Genomic DNA, 12,606 nt, shown 5'->3' with positions numbered 1-12,606 from the left:
CCTTGGAAAAGACATTTTGAAAGTGGTACCTACCATTTAGACAGAAGGAGAGATTTCCCAGATCCTGGTCCTCCAGAGACAAGAAGTGGGGGGATTGGTGCTGGGGCTGCGACTAAGTCATTTAGTCGTTCATAATACTGCGGACAGAACAAACAAAACAATGGAGAATTCAACTCAAAAAATGAAAGGACTACCATCCCCACTTATTCGTAACATTTGGTATCATATAGCAAGCTATACATTTTGAAATGCCCAAATCTCAACCTAAACTCTGTTACTTTGGGTATGCTTTGATTGTGCTTTTCCTGCATGGCAGGGGGTTGGATTGAATGGCCTATGTGGTCTCTTCCAACTCTATGATTCTAAGTCTCACTGATTTTAATTTGCAGCCATGCTAGAGTGTTTAAAATTATTATAATGACATTAGAAAGTCCTGATAGATTGGGTTTTATGCAATTCTTACTTCCTCGATCTCCACCCGTACATCTACCCAACCTTGGAATACCATAAACTTTAAGTTTGTTTGTTTTAAAGACTTCAAGAAGTATTCCTTTCTGCTTCCATAGTTGGAAGCATAGAATATGCTGCAATATTATCACAACATTCCCTTGCCAAAGAGAGAAATGAGGACCACATTGACGAGGCATTAATGTAGACACTTTTGGCATCTCTCCCAGAGCCAAGTGTGTCATCTGCCTACACATATGGCCTTCTTTAGCTTGAGGACTGAAAGCCTCCAGGGCTATTCCTTCTACAGAGCAGCAGCCTTCTTGCGAGGGAAGGAAAAACAGATGCAGATGCTTCCTTGGCTTTAAAAACGTGGGTGAACCTACCTTCTCGAATCCTAGCTCACAAGAAGAATTGGAAGCCTGCTGGAAAGCCTCCATCTGTTCTTGTTCGTCATGAGCATCCCACAGGACATCTCCAAAAACCTCCTCTTCAAGAATAGAAGAGTCACTATTATCGGTTATGTCTTTCTTTTCTAGCTGTGTAATTTCACAGCCTAATATATCCTGTGGGGGAACATAAGGAGATCCTATGAAGAGGCAGTGAACAACTCTTTGCTAAGAAGCAGCTAATTAAAAAATGAAAGTACTGGGTTTAGACTTACCCTTTAATCATACCTTACTAATCCTAAAAGAAGCTGATATACTAAGGACAGAAGCCAAAACTCAAATAGAGTATGACCCTCATATCCACAGCAAAACATTCCAAGACCCCCATGAAATCATGGATAATAGCAAACCCTATATTTTTATTATACCATAAAATCACATTGGAGGACCTAGAGGGGCCGACAAATACCTCCACAGGGAATTTTCTTGGAGTGTGGATAAATGAAACTGTTGATATCGAATCTGTGAATAATAATCATACTGTACTGTCCTTAATTCATGTCTCTGGCACAATTAAGACATAAGCATGGAAAGTGAATGAAGCACCAATGATGGAAGAGTGGATTGTTGTTGTTGAGTTGGCCCAAACTGCCAAATTAAGGTGTCCAATTGAAAGTTTTTTTTAAAGACTTGAAAGTGCTTATGGATTTTTAAAAAGCACTAAGAAATTTAATGAAGTAACAATCTGTGCTTATTGTTAGTAGTAGTAGGGAAAGGGAAGTGAATATTTTGTTCAATTAATTACTTTTTTATCATGTCAGAAGCGATTTGAGAACATACTTCAAGTCACTTATTGTGTGAGAGAATTGGCTGTCTGTCTACAGAGACAGATCATGATGCTGGGGAAAATGGAAGGAAAAAGGAAGAGAGGCTGACCAAGGGCGAGATGGATGAATGGTATCCTTGAAGTGACTGGCTTGACCTTGAAGGAACTGGGGGCGTCAACAGCCGACAGGGAGCTCTGGCGTGGACTGATCCATGAGGTCACAAAGAGTCGAAAACGATTGAATGAGTGAGACAACGACTACAGAGGCATTGCCCAGGGGACGTCCGGATGTGTTACCATCAGGCTGGGAGGTTTCTCTCATTCTCTGCAAGCTACAGCTGACAGACGGAAGCTCATCCTGTCTTGTGGATTCAAACCGGCAACCTTCAGGTCAGCAACCGAACCTTCAGGTCAGCAGTTCAGCTGCTGCACCACTGCGTCTCCCTTATGAGTTACATTAATAGATACATAATACATTTATACCTAACAGTAGCAACATGCTGTTTTTCCATCATACACATGATACTTGAAGCAGGGGTGAGAAAAATACCTGTTTTATGGTTTTTTCAACATAATTATAGACTTCATAGGCTCCTTCCTCTAATCCTCCTGTATGGTTGATAATCTGGAGGAAGGGAAAATGAGACAGAAATTACTAGGTCTTCCAATGTTGCCAAGACTGAAAAGGAGTTTTTTTTACAAGGCCTTGTACAAGAGCTATATCCTAGTCAGAAAGCATATACAGTGGGGGTCTTGATATCCACTACACTTTAGTTCCAAAGCTAAACTGGATACCAAAATCTGTGGATACTCAAGTGTCGCACCTCAGGCTAGCTTCACCTTGCTATATACACCAAACTCCACACAAGTTGAAGTCTTTTTAGTGTATTAGAAAATAAAAGATAAAAGAGTTCTTTAAAAGCAAAAGTAAGGTTCCAAAAGATTGTTACAAAATAAATCCTTACAGCATAATCCAGGGAACCACATGGAATGACAAAGTCCCATTAAAGCATGGCAAAGTCCCACAAACATGAACACATAGGCTGCACGAATCCATAGACTGCAAAATAATCCAGGAAAACCGAGAGCTTGCTTCTTGGTTAAACGAAAGTTGCTTTGACAAAGGTTTGTCTCCAAACATGCTACTTTAATACCCTTTGCACAGCATGAAAGCATTTCTTTGGCCTCTGACCTCCCTCTTATTTACTAATCTCGCACTCCTCCGAACCCTGAATTCCAAACAGTCAGCTCGATCTAAGAAATCTGTTTCGTCTGTCTTGTCAAGGTCAGCCAGCTTGTTAGTTGGCTGAGCCTCATTATCAGACTGAGAAGTGTCCTCCTTTTCCCAGTCAATTTGCACCTGGCTAGTCTCAGTATCAACAACCTCATTCCTTGCCTTGGGAAATAGAACCTCATCTTCTACAACAGGAACATTTTGAACTTGACTTTGAACCTGAATCCCATCATCCTCATCAAAGTCACTCTGAGGTGCCAGCTGAGTCACAACATCAAGTCCCATTTATATTATGGTGTAATAACATTGTATTCCTTATAGAAAATGGCAGTTCCCTACGAACTTCCTAGCCAGCATGCTAGAGTCAGCTCTTATTAGTGTGTGCAATTCCATTAGCTTCTTTGATACTCCAGTGTACCCTTAGTATTTAGGGGAAAGGGAGGACAATGTGGAGATTCTGTTAACACTGGTTGTAACAAATGCTGTACAATAAACAAGAAGAAAAGCAGCCGCAGTAAATATACCAAGAATGCATAACTCCTCCTTACCTTGGCTTTGTTCACAATTTGAACCTGCTCAACTAACTGCTCTACGGCATCTGAACTGACTTGGCCTTCTTCCAGCCGGCGGTAAATAAGCCGAGGTTTCCCTTCGGGGTTCTTCAAAAAGGCTTCTTCACACTCATCCATGAGACAGCTGCAACGGAAACCAGCATGCTTGAACGATACTCTTTTGCTACAGTAAAAAGTCCAATGAACATCAGCCCCCAAGGGTGCCTTTTTCTGTTAACAACTCCACTGCAAAAGGTCAAGCCATTTCAAATGATGTGTTTTCAAAAACCAAGACCAAATGAAGTATTGAGCCAAAGAAATGCTTAAACATCTAACCCATCCTATCTACATAGCTGTATTGAACATGACGTCTGCAAAAACAGAGGCTGAAGTCACATCTACACTGCCGAATTGGTGCAATTTGATACCACTTTGACTGCCATGGCTCAGTGCTATGGAATCCTAAGAGTTGTAGTTTTGCAAGGTCTTTAGCTTTTTCTGACAAAGAGTGCTGGCGCCTCGCCAAACTAAAGCTCCCATAATTTTGCAGTACCGAACCGTAGCAGTTAAAGTGGTTTCAAACTGCATTAATTCTACAGTGTAGATACACCTAGATGGAAGGTAACTCTTATATATACATAAAAAGATAGTAACTAGTTATGCCTTTCACCTCTGCCCCTTCCACCACACTAAGAGTTGCATTTTTGGTAGAGCAAAAGGGATAGCGGAAAAATCGATGAAAAATCTGGGCCATCACTTTATGTTGGAGGAAGCAACCTTCTCAAGCCTCCTCTATTTGATGTTTGTCTGTTTTATATTGTGTCAGTTTATATCCTGAAGTATGTGTCCTATTAGTGTTTTGTAGTTTCCTTATCTCTATATACCTAAAGTAGTGGGAGGGGCTGCAGGTCTTGTGACTGACTCAGTGCGGGTTTAAAATGTTCAGTTTTTAAAGGATGACAGTTAGAAAAGTCAGTTGGGGCTTGAGTCAACTGAAGTCAGTGTTGAGCCTTGAGTCAGCTTGAGAGCAGAGGCAGTGTTAGGAGCTAGAACTGTTGAGGCTTGTGTTTTCTCAGGAGGTCAACTCTTATGAATAAGAGATGTATAAAGCAATAGTTTATGAAGAGACTGTTGAAGTTTATAAGTTTAAGATACAAACTCTCTGAATGTTTTGAAGTTTAACCTGAGAAGAAATGTGCCTATATCTTTAAATACATGAAGTTATCAGTAAACAAACTCGTTATCTTTAAAAGAAGTCTGCTTGCATCTTTGCCTGCAGAAAGCATCAAATAGAAACCAAATATTGACGTGCCCAGCGATCATCCATTACCAAATAAACTCTGCTATCCCATTAGGTTGTGATCCTAACAGGTCATAATCTATACCCCGATGGGTTGTGATCCTAACAGGTCTAATCCAGTCAATTCCTAATAGTTTAGACCCTGAGCTATGCTATTGAATGGCTGTTTTTTGTAAATAATTCTTCTTCCCAGCACCACAAGCATAACCATATTACATAAAATTATAACTAAATGAGAAACAATTCACTCCTTTTGCAATACAACTTATTATTTTTATAATCATGGGGTATAACCTCCCTAAATGATAGAGGAAAAATATCATATGCTTCAAGAGTTGCTTCACGCTACTGCTTCATGCTTTGCTGTAACAGGAGGATAGCATGTTTTGCCCCACAATTATAAAAAAGTAATTACAGTCAGATCTCCATATTCTCTGGGATTAGAGCCAGACGACTTCAGTGAAAGTGCAAAACCACAAATATTTTTTATTATTTAAGAGTACACCTGTCTTAATCATTTCTAGGTCTTCCGGTATGATTCTATGGTCAACTTCGGCTGGATGGTAGCCATCTAATTACAATGAAGGACCTAGAGATTCTTAGAGGTGTTTTCTCTGCATATTTAGAGATCTAAATTGCTGCTTTGGGGTTCTTTTTTTAATATGTTGTAAGCCACTTTGAGTCCCGTGAGAGAGAAAAGCGGGATATAAATAAAGATTTGTTGTTGTTGTTGTTGTTGTTGTTGTTATTATTATTATTATTATTATTATTATTTTAAGAGAGAAAAATAACATTTAAATAAATAAATAAATAAATGTTAAAGGAAGTTGATCATAATCATACTGGAGGGCCTAGAGTTTCCTAGAGACAATGTTTTAATCAAATCCATGAATAATCAAATCCACAAAATTCAAAATCTGGAGGGACAGCTGGAAAAGTAACCATTCCAACTGCACTTCACAAAAAGGTAATACAAACAGCTACTACTGCAATGATAATGAACTATGGAGTGGGGAAGTTTGCAACCATAATTACTCTTTAAAATAACATTCCATACTCTATATTTGAATATCAAACACAGAATTACAATCATGCAAAGGGGACAGGGCCATTTTTTGCCCTCTTGCCAGCCAGGCTGCTCACACAGTGTCCTTATCTGATTTAGATACCTTCATGGCCCATCTGCTCCCTTCATTTGATCTCAATCATATTTGGAAATGTCTACAGGCCATGGCATCTAGAAACAGTCAAGGTTTTCTTTTAACAGGCAGCTTTATGTTTAGATAAATGTTAGGTAACCAAAATGAATTAAATCCTATTGATAGTCGCAATTACAATGAACCAATATAAGCTGCGTAAGTGAGTGCTTAAAAAAACTTCCCACTGATTCAATTAAGTCCATGCTGTCTGGAATGAACAATGTCATTTAGGGCAAAAGGGTAGTTTTAATTAGTATTTGTTAGGAAGCCTGAAGTATGAAGAAAAGTTCAGTACATTTAAAACAAAATGATTGAAGATACTGTTTTCTCCAAAAACAATTTCGTATTTTTATGTCCTCTCCTTTTTCTGGAGCCCTCAATGGTGCAATGGGTTAAACACTTGTGCTGACAGTGGTTCAAATCAGGAGAGAGCAGGTGAGCTCCCTCTGCCACCTCCAGCTCCCCATATGGGGGCATGAGAGAAGCTTCCCACAAGGATGGTAAAACATCAAACATCCGGGTGCCCCTGGGCAATGTCCTTGCAGATGGCCAATTCTCTCACACCAGAAGCATCTTGCAGTTTCTCAAGTCGCTCCTGACACACACAAAAATCCCTTTTCTAGAATGTAGATTTCCTATCCCTTTTCAAAACTGTAGACTCACCTAGGCAAACTGAGATGTAGAAATAAAATGGCTAAAGAACTCTTCTCAATTTCCCATTTCCTAACGGCTTGGAAAGGACTGTCCGTTTCCACTGCAAAATGGACAACTTGGAAGAAGTATTCCATTGTCTCACAATATTTCCGAAGTTTTGGCGAATATTTCTGAAAAAGTAAGAAAAAAAGCCATGGTTTGTTTTGGGGAGACAAACAAGAAGTTCTATACACAAGAGAAATAGGGAAAAAAGAAAAAGAAAGAAAAAACATTGAATTGTGTATATTTCAAAAGTGAAGAAAACATGTGTTTAACTTCCAATCTTGTCTGTAGGTTTTTCTTGCTATCTTATTTCTAATTTTGCTTTAGTGTTATCCTCTCTTCACGTCTCATTTTGAGGAGCTGGTTTTACTTCAATACGTGGATTCTTCTAACCAATTCATTTTTTCCTGTTTCATAAACTGAATCATTACTGACCAATCTGTTGTTTTTCTTTTCTGTAAATCTTGGGTAATTGCCTGTGTTAATAAATCCGATTTCATTATCACTTTTAATATCCATTATTCCGTTGTTGGTAATTCTATTCATTTCCATTTTTGGCCATGTGTTATCCTTGTTGCCGGATTAATATAATAAAGCACAGTCTAAATCCAACAATAATCCCACTTAAGATCACACTCAGGCCCATTCTACATTGCCCTATATCCCAGGATCTGATCCTAGATTATCTGCTTTAAACTGGAGTATATGAGTCTCCACTGACAGATAATGTGGAATAAGCAGATAATCTGGGATTAGATCCTGGGATATAGGGGCAGTGTGAAAGGGACCTCAGCGGACGATGTGCATTGCGTTCAATGGGTCTACTCCAGGTGTAAGTGCACAATACAAGCCATAATATGCACTAAGCATGAGTAAAGGCCTAATGTTAACTGTTAGCTCCTACTGCAGTACACCTATGAATCAATGAAATTTACAACAGCATTAATTTACCAAGTTTTCTATGATGTAACATATCTATTTGGCAGGGATCAACAACTGAATTTAGGTCTAAGCTTGTGCTGTTCTTAGTATAAAGCCTGTAATACATTAGACATCAACCCCAACCCAGTTATATGATCTCCTGTTAACTATAAGCATGATCTGATCATGGAAACATTGCTTTTCTGGACTACAAAGCCAGAAATTCACCAGCTAGCATGGGGAACTGTCATGCAAAATATTTTTTTCAAGTTCTGAATTTGATAATGGCTTGTGAGGGAAAGTATTCGTTATATTAGTTTTATCATATTCACTTACAAGCCATTTATTTATTTATTTATTTAATTTCCCTCATTTCTATCCCGCCCTTCTCACCAGAAGGCACTCAGGGCGGCTCACAATCTGTCAAAAATTCAATGCCAATATACAATACAAGAAGATAAAACATAAGCAATTAAAACAATTGAATAATTTAACAAAATACAATAAATACATTTAAAACCATACAGTATAAAATCCTTGAACCATTCGTCCGCAAAACCTTGTACATAAACCTTAATCCGGACCGAGTCGAAGCCAATAGAATTCACTCATCAAACACTTGCCCAATGTAATCTCTTTTTCAGTGCCTCAGCACTCAAAACCATATCAGAGTTGAATTGGAGGAATTTTGCTAAGCGAAAGGTTTTTTTAATGCCAAGAAATGAACTTAAGATCTGCCACATAACAAACAAAATGTCTTACTATTGAGATAGGGTTCCCCTCCTGAATTTTGTAAAATTCGGACAATTATCATATCATAGATATGATATCACTCTAGAGTGATATCACATATCACTGTAGAGCTTTAAATATTACTTTTTGGGCCTATAACTTCCAGAAGTGTTTAGCCAGCTCTATGCTGGACAACAAGAAACTGCAAAATCACTATATTATATTTTGCTTTTCATACCTGTATGAAAATGTCCACTTCTGGATGAGTTTCCTCTGTGTTGATGAGATATATCCTTACTGTGTTACTCCACAAAGAGTGGGAAAACAATGGCGTTACCTGCAACAAACTGGCAACAGCTGTATCCCAATCATCTAAAAAAGAAAAAGAAAAAAGGAGTGAAAAAAAATATTTTACTTGGCATGTTAAGAATAAGATAACTATCTTGAACTCCTGAAACTATAAGTAATACTTACAATGTGCCTTTGATTTAAAAAAAAATAGCAAAGGGTTCATATAATAAGATAGCTATGAAATGCATAGGAATGCTTCCAAAATTAGCAGCAAAAATTACTTGTTTGATTGGAAGTAATAACATGCATTGATGTAAAATATGCAAAGTAGTTGAAATTCTAGGTCAACCCAGTTCTCAGCATGTTTATCTAAAAGGTGGTCCCCTTTATTTCAGTGGGAGACTTCAAAGCTGATTACAATTCAAGACTATTAATATAACTGTTCAATAATGGCCAAAATGTTTAATATTTCTGCATGTATGTTTACTATTGATGATCTTTATTTACTAACAGAACAACAGCTGCCATGCTGAGCTCAGACTGTTCCTTCCAACTAATATTTTTCCTGGTTTCCTTCTCACCTTCTTAGAGAGTTATCAATATTTATACATTTACAACTTTAAAAAATTATTCTGTTATAAATCAAATTGCCAATAAGAAGATGCATCCATCAGAGAAGGCAATGAAAACATTATGTACAATGCCATGGTTAAAGTAAAGCAAAGAGAAAGTCTCTTTTAAAACTCAACACACGAAGTTTTTATAACAAGTGGACTATCACAGTTCAAACTTGCAGCCAACCAAAGTTGTCAAACTGCAGCTCCCAACATCCATCTCCAGTAGCTATGAAGCCTGATGGAAATCTCTTTAAAATACAAAATGTAAAGTACAACAACCTTATCCGCAGGAGATTTGTTCCTCGACTTACAACGAAAACAGGAAACCGTAGATAATAGGAAACTCTATTGGAATGAATGCCTTGGTGACACTATGCTAACCTCCAGCTGAAACATAGCACAGTACTCTCTGGAGGACCTAGAAAATACCTAGAGAGGACATATTCGTCACATCTGGATAAGTAAAACACACATATTAGTGTGGTGGGTACAGTGGTAATACTCTGAGTGTCTATGTATCAATATATGAGGGTTGAATTAAAAGTAATGCCTCCACCTTCGTTACTTCGGTTTGGATGGGAACATTTTAATAAATCAAATGCAGAAATAATCCTTAGAATGTGCTCTTTAACTACCACTATTCACTTTTCCACATAATGACCAGACATTTGGATACATTTCTGCCAATGATGAACAAGTTTTCTGAAGCTGTCACGGAAGAAGTCAACACTCTGTTTCCACAACCAGCGTCGCACAGTACGCATCGTGCACAGATCTTCAGATAGTCAAGCAAAGCAATAATGTTCTTGTGAAATGCCGATTATGCTTGAAATTTCTCTTTGAGTGATACAACAATCGTCCTGAATCAATCTGTCAACCTTTTGTTTGTGAAACTCGGTGGTTGCTGTCACAGGACATCCAACTCTTTGTCATGCAAGTCAGATGTTCCCACCTCAACATCTTTAAACTTACTCGCCCAATGATGCACAGTACTCACATCAGCACAATCACCATAAACAGCTTGCATTCTCTGAGAATCTCCTTTGGGGTGACACCTTCTGCTGTCAAGAATTCAATGACTGCATGTTGTTTAAGTCGCATTAAGTCTTTGAAGGGTTCCATACTTCGCACTTTAACAACACAACCGTTCAATGCTAAGGCTTCCCACCAAATGGAACTGTAGAGGAGAATCTACTGAACAAGCCAGTACCTGCCGCATAGCAGTACTGCCATCTGTTGAGGAGTTACGAAGATTGAGGCATTACTTTTCATTCAACCTTCGTATATGTGTGTGTTTGTATATAATTTTTGTTTCAGAGAAAGAATGAAGTTCTTACCCCTGTTGACATTTGCAAATGGCCCTTCCACATCAATGGAACTGTCAAGGACAGAACGCCACAAGATTCAAAGTAACAGAGTTTATTAGATTACAGAACTCAAAAATGCCCGTAAAACACAAGGGCCAGGCAATTTTTGCCTTTAGGAGCAAAAAAGGGACAAAAGTAAATGTTCAAAAGATAAACCGGATTAAACCGGAGTTTAATCCGGGTAAAAACAAACTGCTTTCTTCAGCCTGGGTATAAACAAAACGAAAGGCAAGGAACAAAAGATACAAAGAATGCAACTAATTGGCAGCAGATTCCTCTCTGCTGCCAACACTGAGTTTAGAGTAACTTGCGTCGCTCCCACACACACAGCAGACAGGATTCCAACACGAACAAATCAGCCAGGGATTTTAGCAGTAGAGTAGACCAGTTCCGTTCCGTAGATCAAAGCCAGAAGCAGACGTTTGTAGTTTTTCCAAGTCCAAGAAGGGGGGGAAGACAAGCCGTGGTCAGTTCAGTCCGAGTTCTCAAAGCAGGAGATGGCGTCCGTCAAGAAGACGACGGAAGGTCAAGCTAATAAGAGTAAGCACAGGTTTGCACAAACAAATGCCCACACAATCCCTCCCGCCGTCTGACCCTGGATTCCAATCAACTTACGTCTCAGCACAGGAAAGTACACAAGTCTTCAGGGAAGCGTCCCACACACACACACGAATCCCAAGCGTTTGCCCAGATTACCTTGCCCGACGCAATTTGCAATTGCTCCCAAGCCCCATTTTATGCCAGTTACAAATCTTCATCACTGTCAGCTGCCCTCCTTAACCCGGGCGTTTCCTCATCACTTTCCTCGTCAGAGCTGGAACACCTCTGACTACGCCCAACAGCATCTCCAGCTGTGGATCCCGTCCCATCCCTCCAGCTAAGCCATGGGTCTAATCCTGAAGGTCCCCATTCATCTTCTGCCCCATCATGGCCAGTGGCCCCCAATTCCTCCCTTACCCGAGTCCAATCCATCTCATCCTCCTCTGAGCTAACCAGCCCTTCCTCCATTCTCTCCGTGAACCCTTCGAAAGACTCTTCGTCAGAGGGTGCTGCAAATATGTCTCGCAGTCTTTTTCTCTCTCGCTCCTCGAGAGTATCCGACTCTCGAGGAGTCTTACGCCCACGCCTGTCAGAAACAGAGCCACGAGGCTCAATCATAACACTATCCCCTCTCACAAAGGCCTCCTCCCCCGATGGCGGAGAAGTGGCAGTGATACCCTCCGCTATAGCACCACGACGACTAGAGGTATCAAGTTTCAACAGCGAACGATGAAAGACTGGATGGACCTTTAAACTAGACGGTAAACGCAAACGAAACGCAACAGAAGAAATCTTTTTAACGATAGGAAAGGGACCCAAATACCGAGGCGCAAACTTTCCCCCAGCCTGTTTAATATGTTTGGAAGATAACCACACCAAATCCCCTTCTTCCAACTCCTCCCCTGCCTGCCTGTGGCGGTCAGCCTGAGTCTTCTGCGTTGCCTTAGCTTCCAACAGTAAGCGACGGGCAACATCATGCAATGCAGCCATTTCCGTAGAGCGGTACACAGGGTCCGAAGAGACCACATTGGTCGACGGCGCCACACCTCCCCGTGGGTGAAAGCCATAAGTAAGCTCAAACGGCGTATGCTGACTAGACGTGTGCACCGCATTGTTGTAAGCAAATTCCGCCACCGGTAACCACTTCACCCAAGCCGTGGGTTGATCTAAACAAAAACAACGCAAATACTGCTCTAAGAGCCCATTAACCCGTTCCGACTGTCCATCCGTTTGCGGATGGAAGGCGGACGACACGTTTAACTTAGTCCCCAAGCACTCATGGAAGTGTTTCCAAAAGCGTGACACAAATTGCGGAGCCCTATCGGAAATAATCACCTCGGGTGCTCCGTGCAAGCGATAGATGTGCTTTGTAAATAGTAAGGCCAACGTAGGGGCCGCCGGAATGGTTGAACAAGGAATAAAATGAGCCAGTTTACTAAATAAATCCACCACCACCCAAATACAAGTATAACCCCCAGACTTAGGCAAATCTGAAA

At 40.1% G+C, this 12,606-nt stretch overlaps 1 protein-coding gene across 1 annotated transcript in view; it reads right to left on the bottom strand.

Annotated features, from left to right (window-relative positions):
• nphp3 (nephrocystin 3) overlaps positions 1–12,606 on the bottom strand; it is a 65,484-nt gene that overhangs the window by 37,525 nt on the left and 15,353 nt on the right. The window contains exons 5-11 of the mRNA XM_062957376.1: positions 10,541–10,585; positions 8,534–8,667; positions 6,610–6,770; positions 3,445–3,592; positions 2,213–2,287; positions 834–1,013; positions 34–137 (exon numbers count right to left, since the gene is read on the bottom strand). Coding sequence (XP_062813446.1) covers positions 34–137; positions 834–1,013; positions 2,213–2,287; positions 3,445–3,592; positions 6,610–6,770; positions 8,534–8,667; positions 10,541–10,585 — 847 coding nt within the window. The remainder of the gene's footprint in view (positions 1–33; positions 138–833; positions 1,014–2,212; positions 2,288–3,444; positions 3,593–6,609; positions 6,771–8,533; positions 8,668–10,540; positions 10,586–12,606) is intronic.

This window comes from Anolis carolinensis, chromosome 6 (genome assembly GCF_035594765.1).
Source record: "Anolis carolinensis isolate JA03-04 chromosome 6, rAnoCar3.1.pri, whole genome shotgun sequence".
NCBI classification, from domain to species: Eukaryota; Metazoa; Chordata; class Lepidosauria; order Squamata; family Dactyloidae; genus Anolis; species Anolis carolinensis.
This window is presented reverse-complemented; position numbering and strand designations above follow the sequence as displayed.